Here is a 21808-nt window from a genome sequence, read left to right as displayed (position 1 = left end):
CCTTCTTCAATTCATCCTAGCATCTAGGAGTCAGTCTGCTGTGGACCTGCAGGAGGAATGAACTCATGAACTCACCCCTCCTTTGGAGTTTGAAATTTCCCCCTTAGTGATGAGTGGGATTTGTCTTGGCTACTGTGGGGGGAAACCAAGCAGAAGTTATACTTCATGGAAGTACATGATAAGGTAAGTCATTGTGTTGGCTTCTGTTTTAGCAGATGTTTTAGAGAGACAAATGGCTCTGCAGCCCCAGACCTCCCACCTTCCAGAAGATGTGCTAAATAGCACCAGCTTTAGTCACACACACACACACACACACACACACACACACACACACACACTGAGTCGATGCATGGCTTAAAAGCATAGGTTTCATTATATTTGCGAGTAAAGTTAAATTTTCCAAATGGAACCAAAGCTCTCATAAGTCAGGTTGTGGCTTTGAGGTTTTTATTTTTAGGGTTTCTTATCTTTGTATGCAGCTTTCTCTTTAGTTTCTATCAGCGTGTGCATTCCCATGCTCTAATCCTATAATTTAATGTATTTTTGGGTGTAATAATGATATTCTTGGGTCTACACAGCCTGTGTTTAGGGTGGGGTTTCCACCTCATGTTTGTACCTGTGTCACTCCTGTGTACAGCCCAACTTTACCTACTTTTTCCTTTACCTACAAGTCCAGCTGACTTTTTTTCAGTCTACCTGCAACTGCAGGCAGTGAGCCTTTGTATTTCTCGCTGTTCATTGCCAAGCGTAAACAATGCAGCTTGTGTATGTGACATTGTAATGACAAAGCGTTGGTGGCGGTGGCAGTTTTGTGATGCTGAGAGAAAGATGATGAATTGCAAATGTGGAGATGGTCAGTCAAGGAGAATTCCCAGAGCGCATCCTGAGGGGGGCTGAGGACTTCATGGTGTGTGAGTTCATTTAAAATTCCTGCTTTGTGTTTGAAAGCTGCTGTGTGACTCCTGTGGTGGGGAGAGGCGCGAGAAGTGGTCATCTGGTGTCATAGTTATGGAAATGCATTGACTGCTTGAGGCTTTGCAGGACAGGGGGCCAGTCTCCATCGTCCAGGCTTGTAAGTCCTGACACTGCTCCTGTTGTGACTGGAGCAAAGCCAGCTTTTTAAAAGACACAAACATTGAGTTCTTTTAATGTTAATATTAAAATTACATTCATGTGGACCCTTGTCCTCAATCTGACTTTGCCCTAACAAAACAGGAAAGTAATTGTAATCACTGATTGGTTTGTGTGGTCTTATGTCATAAGCTTCAGTTAATTGAAAGGCACAGTGTGCAGTGGAACAAAGGTTATATTGTAGAATTACAAGCCAGAGTTCGTTAGAGATCAAGTGGCCTCTCAGATACTCACCTTATTATAAAAATTAGACATTATACAAAGCAGAATTAAGCACGACGGTACAGGCAGACTGTGATTTTTTTCCACTGCACTTGGCTGCATTTTTGTTTTGACTTTTACTCCTATTAGTTTTCTTCTGTAGCTGAACACTGGGGGTGCAGAGTGTGTGTGAAGAAACAGTGTAGGGAGTGAAATTAACTGATTGATCATTATTTTAACTTTGCAAGTTATTTCCTTTCTCAGAACTTTGTTTAATATTTTGTCTTATGAAAAACTGAGACCCCATCATATAAATGTGTTTGGCCAATATTGACAAGTTGTTTTTTAAGTTGGATTACATCGGCATGATCATTTTATTCCTATGTACATAGGACTGACATTAACTGAAATTAAGCTAATGAACTAGTCTTACAGCAAAGCAGCAGAGTACCTCTTCTACGATGAAATATCTCCCTGCATGGCACTTTTGTGCAAACGTTGAGTTTACAACTTGGATGAAGGTCGTAGACCCCAGCTGAAATATGGCTTTCTAAATGACGTTTTACTACGAGGCAGTAGAAGAGCCGTGTATCTGAAACTTTGATCAGGACTGCATGAAGGAAGCAGAAGCTTTTTTTTTTTTTTTAAACCCATGTTTGTGTAGTTGTGTGTCAAGATCTGGCTCTGCTTCAGTGCACCACAGCAGGGAGGTCTTATGGTTTGGGTGGATCATGTTTAGTGCTCAGGGATGACTTCTCATGGCCTCAGTCCAGAGATATGATTTGGATGGATCCATGTAAACTTTGCAAGTAACTGACAAAAGAACAAAACCGTCAAAAGAGGCACACATTTTATTTTTGAGAACTTTATTTTGAAACCTGTTCTTACTTCCAGGATGAGTTTAGCAACAGTTTGATCTGTCATTATCTACGTTACCAGGATCTATTTGAAATGTAACCTTAAATGTTTACTCCCTGCTCATTAATATTGGAGTCGAAGTGACATGGGCCTTGACATTGACCCAGATGGGTTTTTTGAGCAGAGTTTAGATTGTGTGTGTCTGTATTTGTGGAGCTGTGCTTCGTATTCCCACTCACTGACCTGGAAGCAAATGACTGGCTTAGTGGAAGAAGCTCCTGAGTGAATCAGATAAAAAAAAAAAACATTTCCTATCCAGGATTGCAGCTACTCTGTGTCCTTATTGTGCTGTCCACATTGTGGTCATTCTGCTGCTAGCAAAGGGACATTCAGGCAAAGACGAGGCAGCTGCCATAGTGAGCTTGGTAGGTGAATGGCTCAGCTCAGCAGTGCACTGGCTTCTGGTCTGAAGACGACATCTATTCAGTGCTGTTTTTGTGGTATCGCTGGTGTACTGAATAAGAACGGGGCATTTGATTGAACATTGTATACAGTGCTCATTTAAAGTGTGCAGAGGAAATTGCAAGGATTATTTTCATCTCCTTCTGACATTAAATTTCTGTTATGCAAAACATTCTGCCTAAATTTTGATTACTTGATTACTTTGATTACCCCCCCCAGTGTAGTGTTCTCATGCATATAGTTTCCTTTTGCCTAAATGTTTCTGGTATTTCAACTCACAGCTGTTTATCATAAACATTATCCCGTGCCAGTGCTCAGTGGATGATATTCCCTGGTGCATGCTCCAGCTTGCCTTTGCAACAGATACCCTGCGAAACACCAGGTGAGATCTTGGTAACCGGTGAGTGGTACCACTGATACTGCTGATCACAAATCTATAATCGTAAATCTGTCAAGCACTCCTTGTGTGAGGGGAAATTACTGGGTGTGTTTGGAGTCAGACTGTGGAGAATCAACTTGTAAGTCTGGAATGTGAAGCATTCAAAGACAGACCAGAAGCTCCATGTAGTCCGGGGAGACTGTGACCATTAACGGCCATGAGAAGGTCAGCTTGTTAAAGTTTCTGCTAATTGAGTTTGTAATATTTTGTGACAGCAGCTGCAGTTGTTTTCATTTCAGTTTTTTTTTATGAACCCCATCACAAACATTTAAGTGTTGCTCTTGAATTCTTGTGTGATCCTTGATGATTTACTTTTACATTTTTACTTGCATCTAAATCAGATTAAATGAGTACAGCGCTTAGCTGAGACCCGGGTTTAGCATTAAATGCATATCTAACAATAGATGTGCGGATCTAAAAGCAAGCAAGGTAGGAATCAAAAGGAAGATGACAGAACACTAAAGTATGAATCAGAGGTGATAAAGGGGCCTTGAGCTTTTCTGAGGATAAATATTTCCAACAGTGCTATCAGCTGCCTTTTAATCTAAGCAAGCCGTTATTTGAGTAAACAATTAAGAGCTGATGTGTGGTAATACCAGAAACTTGTACAGATGTATTGTTAAATGCTCTAATCATTTTGGGTGACATATACTAGACTGTAGTTTTAACAGAAATCCCCCTTCTCCCTTTAACGGATTAAAAACCAGAGATCAGAGATCCTTTCCACCACAGAAGTGTAGTCAGAGGACTCACCAAAACCACAGCCTGTATCCATCCCACCCCTAACAGAGGTGTTTGGCTCCCGTATACCTCCAATTACCAGCTGTTTAAGGACTTCAAAGGAGCTAAACAGCTGGAAGCAGGATGTAGTGTGAGAGGTTGTGACCCTCTGGACAAGGAAATTGCTGGCATTAAAGGTGTAAGCGTTCTGGCACAACATCTTCAGTCAGTGTGGGAAAGATTTAGACAGTAGATGTGCTCACCATTGGATCCACAGTCATCATGGCCAAAGATATTGGTACCCCTGCATTTTTGTCATTTAACACGCCACCTCTCCCAGAAAACCGTTGCAGTCACAGACTTTATTTCTTTTGGTTGCATTGAAACAACACAAAAAGCCAAATCTGATCCATTCTGCACAGAACTCCAAAAATGGACAGGACAGAATTATTGACACCTTGAACTTAATATTTGGTAGCACACCCTTTGGACAAAATAACTGAAATCAGTCACTTCCTGTAATCTAAATTAGGTTTAGGCTACATCACGAAACTATTCCATCATTTTAGCTGTAACAAAAAATACTGGAGATGTTCTACATGGCCTAGCATGAAACACTCTCAGACAAAGTATCCCATTGCAGGGCTACCTAAAGTAGTTACACTGATCAGTGGTAGCTGCTGTCCTGGCAGGTCTTGCACCAGCTGTACTGTACTGTCAGCCATTATTCTGCTTGATATGTGCCGGCATCCATCGAAAGACTCCTAAAATAACTAAAGTCCCCTAACAGATGACCGCCTGAGCCTCTCGTGACAGGGGTCAGACAGGTTGCACACAGCAGCAGCATTTGCTGCTGTCCTCTGAGACATTAAATCAGTTCTGAAGCTATATGAAAGTAACTGGGTAATTCAGCTCACCGTCTGCCCTTGTTGGTGCTGAAGCATGTTGTTTTTTTTGTATGTGTAATGATGCTTCCCCTGCTGCTGAGGCAATGCAGTTGTTACAGAATTGCAAATGGAAAATAAAAAAGACTACAGTTGTTCAGACCAATATTACTTTACAGTTTCAAGAGTGTGCACGAGGCGGGACATGGCGCAGTCATGTAACCGGTTTCTGGTTTGGTGGAACAATGAGTTTCTTGCTGTGCCTTAAATTTGTCTGATGAATTAAGCGCCGGCTCTTAATGACAGAAGTATTTGAATCTCATCATGTCCCCAGTTAGAGATTTTTGTTGGCGTCTTCATTGTAAATGACTATTTGTTTTTCTTCACTATCCGATATTTGTGTTTTTCCGGTTTTAACGACTTTGTACTAGGGAGCTGGGTAAAGTCTACTTAAGAGCCAGGAAAAAAAAGTGTTGGTTTTCATTTTAGCCATTAAGTGAAGACTGGGAGAGGTACTAGTTTAGTTCGGCAACATCCCAGATAAGTTCTACTGTGGTGTGACTATTCCTCACCACTGTCTGAAAAGGGGACACATGCATTGCTGATGTTAAATGTCCCTCAGGCCTGGCAGAGTTTTAAACACAGCTGATCACACTCGGGGAGCACAAATGTGTGTCATGAGAACATTGCTGTTTGGTGCTTCTATTGAAACAGAAGCATATCGGTGGGGAAATGTGGGCTGTCTTGAGAGCATTCTGTCAGTGGTAACTACCTGTGTTATCTGTAGAGGCTGGAGTGTTCAGATGACAGGGTTTTGTAACTAGTTCACCCAGTGCATGTTTGTAGCTGGGTTAAATGAGAGGACTGTGTTTGCAAGAACGAGAGCAACAGTCGAAATCTAGATGAAGCTCGATTTAATTGTTCCTTCTGTCACATTATGTGTTATTTCAGTGGGTTGTGTAGCTATCTTCAGATTTGTCTGGTGTATTAATGTACTGTCCTGTTTTTTTAAATGAAGTTCATGAGTGTAGGAATGTGTGACCAGGTGTTTCCCACCTTGAGCACACATAACCTTGAGCAAAAAGTTTCCTTTCCTCAAATGATGAAAGCGACATGACAGTTTTGTCCTTAGGGATCTAAAGAAGAGCAGGTGGGGGTGAGGGCACTTTTTCCTTGTTCCTGTTCCAACACGCACAAGTATTTGTCAAATATGTGCCGTTACTAACAAAACAACCTTAAATTTACCTGTCACATATTTCAGGGATGGCAAAATCCCACAGTGCATAGAATGGAAATGTGATCGCCACCCCTCCAAAACGGTTTAAAATATCATCTGCACTGTTGTGAAATCAAGTGGTTTTGGCATAAATCAGAATGTGACATTTAATACTGTCACACTGGTGTTAAGTTCTAGTGAAGTCTTTCCCACCATAAATCCAGACTGTCTACCGGGGACAGAACCAAAGTGAAAACCTTTTCAGCTTTAATCAACATTTTTTCTTTGTGCTAATTTGTAATATCATGAGAACTGAAGACGTATTAGCCCGTCTCCAACAGTAACTAATACTTTTTATAGGCTTGGGTGGAAGCATATCTGCAGAACTCTGAATAAAAAAAATCAGCATTTCTCTTATGGGAATGAAACAGATGCTGGTAAAAGAAGAGGAAAAAACATTGTATAATATAAAATAATGTTTTTGGACATTTAGCATTTTTGTGTAGCTCTGAGTGGTGACTACAAAATGAAAGTGCTGCACCTTAATTCTCTTACCCTGAAAGCTGGATTTTATGCCCATCAGATGCTTAATGCTTTTCATGTAGTGACTGTTCACAACTTCCCCAAGTGGTGTTAGCTGTGGTGAGTTTCTGTGCTTTCCCCTCAAGTCTTCAGTCACAATAAACCCATTCTTCTGTCTGATCTGTGGGGGGATGGAATCTCCCGTGGTTATGTATTTCATTAAGGGCTTGTAACAGATGAATCCTCTGAGTCCTGCTGTCTTGTGCTCTTGTGCGGCACTTTGAAAATGAGAGGTGACCCACTTTGTATCCTCACACCGCCAAAATATGGGCAGCATTTTCCAGTCTAACTGGTGGCTTCCATTTATTTGTGCATGAAGCATGATAGCAATGATACAGGACAGAGACTGGGACACTATGCTCCTAATGTGGGTTTGCCTGGTATTTGGTCCAGAACATCTTTTCCAACACTGACATTTCTTCCTCATGTATTAATAAAGAGCTGATGATGGATTCTGTGAAGCAGCAGAATTCCAGCTGGAGAGGACATAATGTTGGGGACTTGTAGCCATTTTAACCTCGTTTTCAAATGCATTAAACTGTAATATCACTGTATTTCAAAATTGGAAAGCCATGTTTTTTTTATTCTCTGGGTCAGCCTCTGGACTGTCTGTTCTTATTTCTTAAAGCTTTTGTGGAAATCATGTTCAGAGCCACTCTGTGTTCTGCCATCTTTTTGATATAGGCAAAAGAAGCTTGATGATTCATTGTGCATTCTACTGCAAGAAATATTTTACTGTAAAGACCCCTGTGCCCTCCTTTTTATAAATTAAAAAGAATGTTCTTACTCCAGATTGAACAAGGAGCTGTATTGTTAAAACGTTGCCTAGATTTGTTGTCCCTGTTTATTATATGTTGGTGGCCTGTGTTGGACCACTCATTTGACTTTGCGCTCATGTAAGTTTTTTTTCTGAACAGTTGTTTATTTGCAATAGAAAGAGACAGATGGAAACACTGTAAGGCTTTGATGCAGAATTTTTTTTTTTTTTTTTTTATTTAAACAGGACTGCTCATATGAGAGGTAAATGTGTACAGCAGGGGCCTTTGTTGCACTCCAACAGTGTTAAAATATTTGTGTTCATTACAGCATATTGGATGACCAGCTGGCTCACACATTTCATGCCTGAATAAATGAGGCTGTGGTATAAAATCCAAGGTCACCACTCGATGGGTTGCCTTAAATGCACTGACTGAGGAATCGACATCTTCTGCTCCTCAAGCCCCTCGTGTCTGCTTGAAACAGCCTTAATTAACTTCTAGCATCTTTCACATCATATTAACATTGAAGCCACTGAGAACATTAGCAAATTCAGCTCAGCAACAGGTTAAAGCCCTATAAATGGCAGAAATGTCATCCATAAATACTGGCTGTTCAGCCTGTAAGAGAGGTTCTTGTGGGGCTTTATTTTATTGTGTTTACAGTTTTATGGAGGCTCTGAAGGCTTCACAGAGTCACATTCTGATGCAGTCAGGGCTAAACCACAATGGACATTTTGTTTCTCTCAAGGAATGACATTACATTGCCATTAAATTTTCATCTTGCACATATGAAAAAGGGGCAGTGGGATCACATAGTAAAGGACAAAAACACACCTCAAAGTAGCCCTTGGTGTAAAGTCTCTGCTAGCATTTTGAAAGCATGTTTGGGTGTCTCAATGGATCTCATTTCTTTTAATGAGTTCAGTGGCATTTCATAGTTTTGTCCCTCCTGATTTTCTTCTGTGGTGTTTTCCTTTGCCAAACAGGATTGAATGAAAGAGGCAATGAGCAGCAGCTTTATATGACGTATCAATGATTTCAACATCAAGCATTGTTCACTGCAGTACCAGTGAGGAGCGATGAGTGAGCAGAATGAAGAGGGGAAAGAGCAACATGAGGTAGAAAAACGGGGTTGGCTCCAGTTTATGTAACGCCCTTCGCCGTGCCTGTAGCAGCAGAGGGTTATGCTCCCACTCATCTGTGTCAGTGACACGCAGACAAACGGTGCACCCCAAAGGGTCTGTTCTAAAAGAAGGACACACATTAGGAGGTTGAACAGTCAGCGTGGTTAGTTACTGTTCTGTCCCATGTGTTGATGGTCCCAGGCATAGAACAGGACCTTGTTTGGAGCAGGCTGTCCACCCTAGAGGCAGGTAGATGGGGTTTAAATGTGCACTGTGGTAAAACTCCTGATTCTGAGAACAGATGACAATGACAGCACTATATGGAGGGTTCACTTCAGCTCTGAATAACTCATGTTCACTCAGGCTGTGGCTGTGCTCTTAAGCCCCTTTTCCACCACCTGGTACTGACTTGACTCGACTCGACTTGCTTTTGGAACTAAGTGCTTTGTTTTCCACTGCAGATAGTCCCTGCAGTGTAGCAGGTTGTCACAGCGACACCGCATGAAACTTCCATGAAGTCACTGGCCCACTGTGGCAGGTTCAGGTTCAAAGATGTCATAATTGTCAACCTAGGACTGTTATTATGCAATTTTATTACGTTTTAATTGTTTTTCAGGTGAGGAAATAACCCTGGTACTGACTTGACTCGACTCGACTCGCTTTTGGAACTAAGTGCTTTGCTTTCCACTGCAGATAGTCCCTGCAGTGTAGCAGGTTGTCACAGCGACACCGCATGAAACTTCCATGAAGTCACTGGCCCACTGTGGCAGGTTCAGGTTCAAAGATGTCATAATTGTCAACCTAGGACTGTTATTATGCAATTTTATTACGTTTTAATTGTTTTTCAGGTGAGGAAATAACTGAGTTTTTGAATATGTGGTCAGTCAATCAAAATAATGCCAATTAGAAATTGGCTCTGATGTTTTTGGAGATGTGATGACCGACATGACAAATAGCTAGCTCTACTTAGCAGGCATAGCTGGGGGCATTGTGCTCACTGTTATTATGCCATTTTATTACGTTTTTATTGTTTTTCAGGTGAGAAAATAACTCTATGGGCTACGTGATAAGATGTACAATACGGGGGTACCGTCCTGTGAGAAATGAAGCAGCACAATAAACCAGAGTTTAGTTATCTTTACTTTACTGTTGTGCGTTCCTTATTTCTCTGATGTTTTTGGAGATGTGATGACCCACGTGCCAAATAGCTAGCTCTACTTAGCAGGCATAGCTGGGGCCATTGTGCTCATATCACATTGTGTGTGTGTGTGTGTGTGTGTGTTTTGACAACTTCATGTCATTTAGAATTTCCTACAGGGACTTTGCTAAGGACTTGATGTACAACTTAGAATGAAGCAACTTGATGTGAAATGGAGGTTTATGATGTGTGCCTTCATAGACAATGTGATCCTCCACATCAGAGAGGTTGTTTCATAAATCCTCATGCAAAATTACTTTTGACAGATGATTTCTTTTTTCACACAACAGCAAAAGAGAGGCCACAAAGGACACAAATCATAGTATTTACTGTAAATTTCCCTTTCAGCTGCAGATTTCTATAATACAAGCCAATATTAAACATCAACATCATCAGTATAAATAATTGGAATTAAATAATTAATTTTCCAACTGTTTTCTTCTCTTCCATTCAGACTATGAACCATGGGAAATGTTGAGAGCCAGAATGGGGACCATGCCCTCTACAGTAACGAACATGGCTATTTGTCACGTAAGCACATGTCTCGGTCTCTTCGCATTTCCAACAAGCAGTCCAGACGCTCGCGACATGCTTCATCAGGGAAAATAGAGCACAGGAACTCGGAGACGAGCACCCGCTCAAGTAGCACCCCCAGCATCCCTCAGTCCCTGACTGACAGTGGCCTGGAACCCTTCAATGAGACTAATATCCTCCCAGATTTTGGAAGCCCCATTTGGGTGGACCGTGTGGCCATGAATCTACGGCCTGTGTCTTTTCACAGTGACTTGGCCAATCCGTCAGTGCACATGACTACAATGTGCATAACCCTACCTGGCCCCACTGCAGAGGAGCTGCAGGATGAAGATGAGTACACGGGCGAGGTCACGTATCTCCAGAAAACACAGGATGGCTCCAAGGAGACTGTCAGCTTCAAGAAAAAGCGGTCCAAATCTGCAGACATGTGGCGAGATGACAGCCTGGAGTTCTCTCTGTCCGACCTCAGCCAAGAGCACCTGACCAGCACAGAGGAGATAAGAGGCACAGCCAAGGAAAGAGACTTCAGTGACTTCAAAGGCCACCTGCGGCGTAGCCCGACAGTCTCCGCTGACAGGGCGAACTCCTTGGATGAGCTGTACAGCCAGAAGAGCCTTGCCCGCAGGCAACCCAGCGGCCGCTATGCCAAGTGGCACGAGGCCAACAGGGCTATCAGGGAGGGCGAGGATAAGATGCTCTCCCTGTCAGAGGAGGATGGGAGCACCTACAGTGCATACACCCTTCCCTGCCGGCGTTCCCACTGCCTGTCAGAAGGCCTGAACAGCCACCAAGCTACCATATGTGCCAGTATGCAGGGCAGGAGGGCGCAGACAATACAGGTAAAATATAGAGCAAGTTTACTTTGTGTTGACCTTTTACACCATTAATTCAAATTGAATTTTAAATGCGACACAATTCATAGAAAACAACAACTAATTTTCCCAGCCAGCATTATGTAAACGCTATATGTCTGTATGATGCTCTCTTAAGTTAGTAATATGTCAGGGTCCTGAACTGTTGAAGCTGTGTCTTTTGTGCTCCCTGGACAGACCATGAAAATCTGTACAGAATCTTAATGTAGTCTGGTGGCATTACTAATAAGGCGGCTCCCCTCATTCATTTCTTTCCCCCCATTTTGTCTGAGCGTTTTCTCTGCTGCATTCACCTCACAGATAATAAGCTGCTGAAACTGATGAGGTGTAAAAAGAAAGCTTGTGTCAGGGGAACGGTGTGTTGTTTCCTGATGAAACGGTTGCTTTTCCTGGGAGAGGAGACTGCAGTGGTGGGATGGGGGAGCAGAGTTTAAAGACACTCCCTGTTTTAAAATACTTCCATCTTTTGTTATGATAATGAGGTGAGAGCCCTGTGGAAGAGTGCAGCAGCAAAACGTGTATGGTGGCCTTGTCACTACGGGGCATCACCAGCCGTGTGAATGGAGGTCTGGAGCGCATGATTGTCACATGTGACCAGATGGAGATACCAAGCTCGGTGCAGCTCCCTTCATCTCCCCTAAGCATTTGGCCACGTGGGTAGGAGGGGGCAGAGACTCTGGTGCCACAGGAAAGGCAAACTGTAGTCAGTAGATGCTTTGTTGTGAGTAAATAAATTTGAGCAGAACCTCAGGATTAAGGACCCTACAGACTCGGGCCTCTGTAGCCACAGATTTGCAACATGTTTACAGTGGCTCTGTCCTCTATCTACAGAGACAGGCTAGTTGTCAGTCAGGGTAGGAGTTGTTAAATGTCTGCCTTGCCAGTGAGGAAGAAACTGTGGATGCCACACTATCTCACCTGTCTTGTGCTTCTGTTGCGACGTAGGATGTCACAGCTGGGGAGGGCAGTGAGTACGAGGACAGTGGAATCGATGGGGTGACAGTGGAAGCAGAGCACCAGTCCCGACGCTATAAGACCATGTCGGCCTCCTTTTCCGTGTGCTTGGCGCATGGCAGAGGCATGTTCGCCGGCAGCGACAGTGGCAGCAGCAGTGGCGGTGGGGCCAACGAGTGTGTACAGGGTGTGTATGAGAACTTTCGCCAGGAACTGGAGATGAGCTCCTGCCAGACAGAGAGCTTGGAGGAGGCGGGGTCTGCCCTGAGTGATGAGCAGAGCAGTATGAGCTCCGCCTACCAGTCTGACCCATTACTCAGCATCGCCCAGGGGATGGTGCGCAAAGCTGGCAGGCTTGCCGTCAAGAACTTCCTCGTACATAAGAAGAGCAAGAAAGTGGAGTCAGCCACGAGGCGCAAGTGGAAGAGCTACTGGGTGTCCCTGAAAGGTTTATGTCCTCAGTGTGTCCATAACATTTATTCTCAGAATCTGAGTCCATACACCCCAATCACTCACACTTCTGATGATTAGTTTTTTGCTGACATACAGTAGCTTATGCAGAAATACTTACAATCTAACCTTCAAATAGGCTCAATACAAGTCAAGCATGACACAAAACACATCAGTTGTTATGCCACATGAGTGGGCAAGGAAGCAAGTCAGTATTCTAATGATTATGATGCCTCCCTTGCTGATAAGCAGACATGCTGCACTTCTTAATGTTGGCCACTGGAGTGCAGAATTAAATTGCATGAGCAAATCTGGCTTTTAAAGAACAAGTCAGCATCATCGTTATGCTTTCCTAGAGACTGGGACCTGCAAATGTAAATAGTTTGTTTTGGTTTTCCAGGTTGCACTCTGTTCTTCTATGAGACTGATGGCCGTTCAGGGATTGACAACAACAGTATCCCCAAGCATGCCATCTGGGTAGAGAACAGTATTGTCCAGGCTGTACCTGAGCACCCCAAAAAGGACTTTGTGTTCTGTCTCAGCAACTCCCTGGGAGATGCTTTTCTGTTCCAGGTAAAACAGGCTTTGAATGCCATATGGTCTGTGAGTAAGTGCAAATTCTCTTGTGGGTAAACATTATCTCGCCCTGTATGAACTGTCTTTACATGCCCTCATTCTCATTTGCTATTACATATAATTAGCAGTGAATCAACACAGCATAAGCAAAACTGTATTTTGAATACTGAGGAGCTGGTGTGCTGTTTAACCTCTTGACCTTTCGCTGTCTGTCCCTACGCAGACCTGCAGCCAGACAGAGCTGGAGAACTGGATCACAGCCATCCACTCAGCATGTGCCGCCGCCATTGCCCGCCAGCACCACAGAGAAGACACGGTGCGACTGCTCCGCGCTGAGATCAAGAAGCTGGAGCAGAAGATAGACATGGATGAGAAGATGAAGAAGATGGGAGACATGCAACTGTCTGCTGTCAGTGACTCCAAGAAGAGGAAGACTATCCTGGATCAGGTAGGTTTCATTCTACTCTCTCAAGCCAGAGTAGAGATTTTTAGTATTATCCTGGTTCTCTGTGGAAGTCGGGGAATAGCAAGCAAACTTAGAAAATCTTTTTTTTTTTTTTTTTCCAAGTTTTATACATTTATTGGATGAAAGTAACGCTTGTGTTGTATCAACTATTTAAAACCTTTCTAATCTAATAAGCAACAACAAACCAGGTGGTATTAATAAAAGGCCGTGGACAAGCTATGTCGGTCACTGCTTTAGTGAAGTAGCAGAGAAACTCACATTCTAGGCTTATTACATCAACACTAGAACTGTTGCCATCAGACTCACACTATTGATTTTTGTGACTGTTGATACAACTGTTAAACCTCAAAGAGCAGCAGATCTGTTTCTGGATGAATGTTCGCCTCATTTAAGAAGAAAACTGCTGTAGTACTGAAGATGTTTCTCATACTGGTCCACAGTTTGTGAAAATGACAAGTATTATTTTCAGAACATATTCAAATTATATATCGTTATCTTAATTACAAGTATCACATGCAAGTAGGCATTTCAGTATCGGTTTTTCTAATAAAAAGAAACAGGAGATTGCCAAAGAAGCAGAGACGGGCATGAGGAGATTAAGTAACATCTCACAGTATCATCCGCTAGAGGCTGCTGACACATCTTTTGGCCACTGGATTGGTTTTTTTTTTATGTGTTGTTGGCACCAGCTGATAGCCTGCCATTCTGTCAATTAATTTCAAAGCTCATATTGTCTTTAATAGGTCTGTTTACAAAGAAGGGAGCTCAAATGCCTTTTGTTTAGTCACTTTGGTGGTGCTCTGTTGGAGCTGTGTCAGGTTTCACATTGTGCAGAGCTGAATGGATGTAGGCCTGCTCCTTAGAAAGCTGAATGCTCCCAGCCTCTATCTGCCAGTGGAATGCGCAGTATTGTTTCTTGCTTGTCTCTGGGCAACTTGGCACCGATATAGAGCCCTCTGCCCTGGCGCTGGACGCCTCTTCAATACACCAGTGTAGGACTGCGACTGGGAGGGGATGGCCCAGTAAATAATTACAATATCCTGCTCTACTGCCCTAGTAAACGCCAAACCATTAGGCACCGAAAGCACAGATTGGCAAAACCTTGAGCAAAGTCATAAAAGAGCTTCTGGGCGAGAGGAGGAGATGATCTTGATCTTGGTCTAAAGTTGACAATGATGAACAATTAACTGGATGTGTTATTGTGTCCCTCACAGATCTTCCTGTGGGAGCAGAACCTGGAGCAGTTTCACATGGATCTATTCCGCTTCAGGTGCTACCTGGCCAGCCTCCAGGGCGGAGAGCTACCCAACCCCAAACGCCTACTGGCCTTTGCCTCTCGCCCCACTAAGCTGGCGATGGGCCGGCTGGGTATATTCTCCGTCTCCTCCTTTCATGCACTGGTAAAGATCCCCATGTTGTTTCGTCATGTTTATTAAATACCCTATTTTTAATCTGCATTTATCAAGTATCGTCATGATGCACTTTTACATAACATCATATGTTAGTATATATTTACATTTTTATGCATTTAACTGGAGGCTTCATAAGTGTGATTTTTAAATCAGTGAGTATTTGAGGCACCAACGTCTAAGCTCAAGTATACTGTAGCAACATAAACTGCAGCTGTTGGAAGGATGAACCCTGTGACCTGTATGTCCCTAAACACTTGTTGCCCTTATATTTAGAGCTTCCTCAGGTTGTTAGCAGAGAAAAATACCATCTCCCCAAAATATACATTGGTGTCTTTTTTTTTCCAGAGATGTATTGGTGGCTACTGTGGTACTTTTTTCTCTTCACCTTTTTTAATGTTTCTGAAGAATAGTGAGGAAGGAACTGTGAAAGCCGCTTCCAATGCCCAGCACGGAGAGCAGGTGCTGCAGAGCAAGTGGGTGTTTGAGCTGTGAGATCGCAGGGTGGGACGCCGACCAAAAGAGACACTTTCTAACAGCTCTCCTCTTAACTCGTTCTGCTCTGATTTGCTTATCTCCACTTCAGTGAACACCTGTAGCAGCATTATGTCCAAAAAGGGCAGAGAACAAAAAGACTAAATGAGTGCCTAGGTTGAGGTTAGCTAGGTTAGTTTATTTTTCCAAGACATTTTACTCTTGCTGCTTCACAGATGGCAGCTAATCTGTATGTTAAGCATTTATCACAGTAAGGCACGTGACCCCCCTTTCTTCATTTTGTTTAACCAGTCAGGTAAGAAGTTCTTCATATTTATAGCAGCAGCCAATAATTTAATCTCTGTCTTGTTCTCGAGTCCCTTCAAGGGGGTGTTTCTTTGGCTTTTCAGTTTTATAGCCACTTTAAACCCATGTTGGGTTCTTATGCTGTAATGCGTTTATAAACCCATTAAAGGTTGCCGTATTTTTGCTAAATGTGATGTGACTTGAGGTCAGACAGATTGTTTATGTCCCATTTGGTGTGTCTGACTGAGCTGTTATGTTTTTGCAGGTGGCAGCTCGCACAGACACTGGAGTGAGGCGGCGAACACAGGCCATGTCTCGTTCCTGCAGCAAGCGCAAGAGCAGGTTCTCCTCCCTCTGGGGTCTGGACACTACCTCAAAGAAAAAGACAAAAGCCCATCCCACTATCAACCAGGTCATTTTTAAGTTTCAGAACAGTTTAATCAAACTGTTTTAACCACACTAAGGCTTTACTGCCTTTTCCTCAAGGATTTATCATCCACGTTTCCGCTTGAGTAATTATGACCCCTTGACAATTTTGTCTCTGCAGGTCTTTGCTGATGGTGAAAAGCCATTGAAAAAGTCTGTGGGTGGCATATATGCTGATCCTGCTAAGGAACACACAGTAAGGAGGAATCGCTCGTTTCTTGTTTCCCCAAGTTGACAGTGTGGGCCAGAGTTAAAGCTGTTACAGCTGCAGCCCAGAGGCTAGAACAGTTACTCGGGCACTGGAAGTTGTATTTTTTGTTGTAAAATAATTCCTTTTAAGCTCCTGTACAGTAGCGTACTATAGTCCTTGGAAGTGTATTGGAATGGCTCTGCAGGTGTATTAACAGTAGCCATTTAGATGGGATGAACCAGAATTTGGCGAAATTATTATTATTATTATTATTTTTTTTTTTTTTCATCATCAAACTTTGCAACAATTATTTTTTTTTTATCATCATCAAACTTTGCAACAAAACATAGTGAATTTAATCTGACTGAATAAACCTTTTAATGTTTTTGAAGAAAAGTGAGGAAGGAACAGTGAAGAGCCTTCCAAGACCCAGCACAGAGAGTGACATCTGGGTCCCTGACCACCTCACCCCTTCCTGGGTGTGTCTGCCAAACGACCAGCCGGTGCTAACCATAATCCAGCCAGGGGAGTCGGCACTGTGTGTTCTGGAAACCATCTGCAAGGTAACGGCGTCCAACCTCGAGACCTGGTTCACGTTTAACTCCGATGATGTTTGCATGGCAAAGGCATAAAGCCATATGCACCTAAAGACATATGCATGAGACTTTTGAAATTTAAAGCTACTGTCTGGCCTCTTATGACATCATTTAACTAGACAGTGGCAGCTTTGTAGAGTCAGACAGATGAAAAAAAGTCTGACTTTGTTGTAAAAGATTCAAATCTCTCATTGTTATCATGCTGGGTAAAAATCCTCTTTTTGCCCTTATCCTGCAGGCTCACCAGCTCGATCCCACCAAGCACTACTTGCGACTCCGATTCCTTATTGAAAACCAAGTGCAACTCTACATTCCCAAACCAGAGGAGGACATGTGCGACTTGGTACGTAACCATCTGCTTGAACGTGGTCTTGTGCGTCTGATTTTTCAAGCTCACTAAGATCAATTAACAGGTTTAAACAAATGGTAGTGATCAGACTGGAATGTGTGAGGAATCACAATAAGCAGAACACTACAGAGTGCAAGTGCAGCTACGCTGTGAATTATTCATAGGTTTTGCATTTTATTTTTTTCCTTTGGATTGCATGTTTTCTTGGAGAACTGCCTGTCTGGAAAGGACCCTTGCACCAAAGCATCAATTTATTCATGGCGACTCGTAATAAAAATATCTCTAGTGACTTCTGTATTTACATCACGTAATCTTGACACATCATAGACCATTCCAGCATTAAGAATCTCTGCTAGAGCTGCTGGGTCTAAGAATACAGAAAATTAACACTCTCTTTCCATGCTGTCAATAATCCACCCACCAGAATATGAATATAGTAGGACTTTATTTCATGATTTATGTAATGACTTCCTTTTTGTTCTTCACAGCTTTACAAAGAAATTGAGCTCTGCTCCAAAATAACAAAAGTAGTCCAGTTTGACAGAGATGAATCCTGCATGATTGGCTACGGTAGGACCCATTTAAATGATCCTAGACTGATGATAATGAGGTTGTTTTAAGTTTAAATGCTATAATGAAGTCAGTCATTTCATATGGGATGTGGTTGTTCTAGGTGTAATACGTTTATTTCAGACCTGTTTGTACTGTGTTTTCTATGAGCCCCTCTTCTCTCCCTCCTCCTCTTCTTGCTGATCTGTCTGTTCTTCTCCTCCTCCAGGTTTCTCCATTTCAGTGGTGGAGGAGGACGGAGTACAGCAGCTCTACATCACTGATGTGAAGGCAGGCGGATTGGCCTTTGCCAAAGGTTCATTACCCATTATTTCAAACCAATGAACTCACTTCAGAGTCGTTCACTCTGTGTCCCTACAGCTCAGCTGATGAGATAAAAATGAAAAGAATCTGGGGTGCATCAGCCACTTTTCCATTCTTTTACATGTTGTCAAAAATGGAGCATTTTCCCTATCAAAGGTCAATAGACAACTTTACTGCTTCTCTTTTAGAGATGCATTAGTGCATGCTTATTCGATAGACAGGGAAGGTTTCGGAGAACACAGCAGTTCTCAAGGGCACTGATTACTATAATCATAACCACACTGCCTCTCACTGGCCTTAGTGAAGAACGAAGCTGAACACGACACCTCACCACAGATGCTTCACGGTGGCACCCCTGAGTGATTTCAAAGTGTCCTGCTGGAGTTGTCATATGACAGGTAGAGCACATGCAGCGATGGTTCACAGCAAACAGTGAGATACCTGCACAGAGAAATGCTTGTGGAAAGACAAAGGGAAAAAAATGGCTCTGCGACAAAATGGTGATTAACAAAGTTGTGTTGTTAGTTGGTTTTCATTTCAACATCTTAATTAAGAATTTAATGGTCAGTTAACACTAAAATTGAGAGATTGTTGTTACCATCTCATTAGAGGAAGTCAAAAATGTTTAAGATGTGTGACGGGCAGTAAAGTGAATCAGCGCTGATGGTGTTCTCACTATGTAGGTCTAAATGCAGGGGATGAAATACTTCAGCTCAACGGAAAAGACTCTCACAGTCTGAACTTCTCTGACATGAAGGTGGCATTCTCTCAAGCATCACTGGCTTTGACGGTCAACACCCTGCCTTCTGTGGACCGCCGTCAGCTCTGCTTCTTGCCGCCACGCCGCTCAGATGCAGAGGAAGATCTCTACACTGACATCTTTTCCCAGAGTCAAGGTGATGTAGGAAATCAGCTTAATTATGAATCTGAGGGCTTTTAATCTAAATTATTGCACACCAGTTTAACTATTCATCCAGTGAGTTTGTTTTAGTCAGGAGTAATAACAAAGGTTCCTCTTTGTGACCTACTAAGAAGGAATTATTACCTTTATGTGAGGTATCAAAGAATTTTGGATAAAGTTATTTTTAATTCAAGCAGCAGGCAGATCAGCAGTATAAGGGAAGGTTGCTACTTGTGTATTGGAGGAGGATGGCTGTTGGGTCGGCATGGAGATCACACACCTGAAGGAGTCATTTAAATTCTATTATGGCATTTGCTTAGTCATCTGATGTATGGACGTGTATGTCCAGTGTGAGGAGTGTGGTCAGGCGGTGTCTGAGTAGTAGAAAAGTTTAACATAAAAACTCAAATTCCTACAAAGCATGTCCAGTGTATTAAAGCCATCACCTGCTCATAGTATGGTCAAGTTTACCAACCATGCTGGTCTGTACTCACATTATACCAGGGACTTAAAACTAATGATGACCCCCTAACTATAGACCACTAACATGAGGACCACTGCTGTGGGGGGGGGATAGACTGGGTGCTCTTTTAACCCTAAAAGTCGCATTTGGCTTTTATAAACTATAGTAGATATTTGCATGAATGTGATTCACAAATGCTAATTAATACCTGGAAATGTCTTGAAACTTCATTATCGAATGCACGATCAGGGCCGCAGACCACCAGTTGAAAACCCCTGCTTTATACCAGTGGTTATTAAAATGGGTTAGAAAAGCAAATGCATACAAATCTCAGACTTTGCTTCTTCTTTTATTATGAACAGACTTGTCACCAGAGTCCTTAATGACACCAGCTTCATTTATGCAAATGAGGTGAATCTACTGGGTCCTAATTAGGGAAGCTAGGAGGCTCTCAGCCATGTGTTGCTGCCCCACGTTGTAAATCATTTTGATAAAATCAGCATGTCTTTGATAAAGGCCTTAAATCTTCAGGCACTGACATTATTTCTTATGTACCTTCTAGTGCTTGTGAACAATACATTCATCCGATTTAAACTAAGAAATGGTGTTTCACGAAGCTCATACATGACTGTTGCTTGTTATAGAGGAGATCCTGGACGACGGGGTGGGACTGTTGCTGGAGAGCTCAGGAGACAGCCTGGATGATGACTCCGAGATCTTCAGTGAATTTGACAAGTACAGAAAGGTAGGCACAGTTGATTTAGTATCATCACAGAAAAGACCTGACCGCACGTCTTTCATGTGATGTGCTCGCTCCCCTGCTTGTTTAATGTTTTTGTCCCTCACCACAACCCTTCAGCTCGGTGTTATTATGACAAGAGCACTTAAGAACAGTTTGCTTCACCCCAGTTTGAGGCACCATCTGTTCCTGGCTCGTTTGTTCTTGTTTAGGAAAGCAGAGCAGTGTCCATGTTTATTTTATCCAGGTGGTAACCCTGTGCTTCTCAATACAAATCTCTTTTTCTTTCATGACAAAGCTTCTGATATAATCAGACCTAGGAGAGCACCATATTAATATATACCTGCATTGAATGAGGTGTATCTTGTGCATTAGAGACGAGGTGACGTAGTCGTTTGAAAGTAACAGCCAAGATAGATGGGTGTTAGACTAAGCTTGCATTCTAATTGCTTGATTATATGTGATGATTAGGATCAGGTAGTGTATTCATTTCAATTTTAATTGAATATACACTGCCTGGCCACATTAATGTCTCTGTGTTTTTATCCTCCACAGTTACATACATGATACCTTTCAGCTATGACCTCCATAATAAACATAATTGAATTTATATATTTGACAATTTCACCAAAAATGGAAACATCCTGAGCTTCATAAACACAGATGTTAAGGCGGAAGTGTTGTATTGAAATACATACAATTATACAGGTGGGACTATTTAATGTGGCCAGGCGGTGTACAGACCAACTACAAAAGAAAACACAGAGCAGCAAGGAGATAAGAAAAAACCCTTTGTTTTGCTATTGAAGTGCTTTGGTTAACAAAGCGACTCATTCTTCTCACACTGAGTGAAAACAGAATCTCAGATTTAAAGAAAGCATTTTTTAAAGCAGTGGCATCTTCTCTCTGCAGCTGGTTCATGTCAAACACAACTGGGCTCCTGCTCATGGAATGGAAGCATGATAGCTTCTTGTAGACGAGGTGATCTCGTATCAAAACACCTAATTGATATGCAATTTCTTATTGTACCATTTACAATTTAGGGCTCATTGGAAGAATTGTGAGATCCTCAGTCACCCCATTTGTCCTTCAAATCATAGACTTGTCACATTGCTACTATATCTGTTCTCTCTTTAATACACAGATTTATCATATCCCTTAATAAATAGTAATTAGGATAATCACATATGGACCCAGAGACTTAAGGTACTCAGTCTCTGAGTACCTTAAGTCTCTGGATGTTGTTGGGCTGTCTTGGTTGACATGCCTCTGCAACGTTGCATGGCAGTCGGGGACAGTGCCTCTGGACTGGCAGACCGGGGTGGTGGTCCCTCTTTTTAAGAAGGGGGACCAGAGGGTGTGTTCCAACTACAGGGGGATCACACTCCTCAGCCTCCCCTGGAAAGTCTATGCCAGGGTACTGGAGAGGAGAATTCGACCGATAGTTGAACCTTGGATTCAGGAGGAACAATGCGGTTTTCGTCCTGGCCGTGGAACACTGGACCAGCTCTATACCCTCTTCAGGGTGGCGGAGGGTTCATGGGAGTTTGCCCAACCAGTCCACATGTGTTTCGTGGATCTGGAGAAGGCATTCGACCGTGTCCCTCGCAGTGGAGCAGCTCTCAGTCAGACTGTGTCAGTGTTTGTGAAGTGGACA

At 42.7% G+C, this 21808-nt stretch overlaps 1 protein-coding gene across 2 annotated transcripts in view; it reads left to right on the top strand.

Annotated features, from left to right (window-relative positions):
* Positions 1 to 21808, top strand: part of LOC109967522 (T-lymphoma invasion and metastasis-inducing protein 1-like) — a 42450-nt gene that overhangs the window by 8120 nt on the left and 12522 nt on the right. The window contains exons 1-14 of one of the 2 annotated variants that reach the window (XM_020613160.1): positions 52 to 183; positions 10028 to 10946; positions 11925 to 12381; positions 12784 to 12956; positions 13183 to 13407; positions 14640 to 14825; positions 15880 to 16026; positions 16162 to 16236; positions 16623 to 16793; positions 17065 to 17169; positions 17664 to 17745; positions 17954 to 18040; positions 18732 to 18944; positions 20057 to 20157. In XM_020613160.1, coding sequence (XP_020468816.1) covers positions 10038 to 10946; positions 11925 to 12381; positions 12784 to 12956; positions 13183 to 13407; positions 14640 to 14825; positions 15880 to 16026; positions 16162 to 16236; positions 16623 to 16793; positions 17065 to 17169; positions 17664 to 17745; positions 17954 to 18040; positions 18732 to 18944; positions 20057 to 20157 — 2931 coding nt within the window. In that variant the 5' untranslated portion in view covers positions 52 to 183; positions 10028 to 10037. Of the gene's footprint in view, positions 1 to 51; positions 184 to 10027; positions 10947 to 11924; positions 12382 to 12783; positions 12957 to 13182; positions 13408 to 14639; positions 14826 to 15879; positions 16027 to 16161; positions 16237 to 16622; positions 16794 to 17064; positions 17170 to 17663; positions 17746 to 17953; positions 18041 to 18731; positions 18945 to 20056; positions 20158 to 21808 lie in introns of those variants that run through there. The other variant, XM_020613159.1, reaches the window with a different exon arrangement.

This window comes from Monopterus albus, unplaced genomic scaffold, assembly GCF_001952655.1.
Source record: "Monopterus albus unplaced genomic scaffold, M_albus_1.0 scaffold130.1, whole genome shotgun sequence".
NCBI classification, from domain to species: Eukaryota; Metazoa; Chordata; class Actinopteri; order Synbranchiformes; family Synbranchidae; genus Monopterus; species Monopterus albus.
This window is presented reverse-complemented; position numbering and strand designations above follow the sequence as displayed.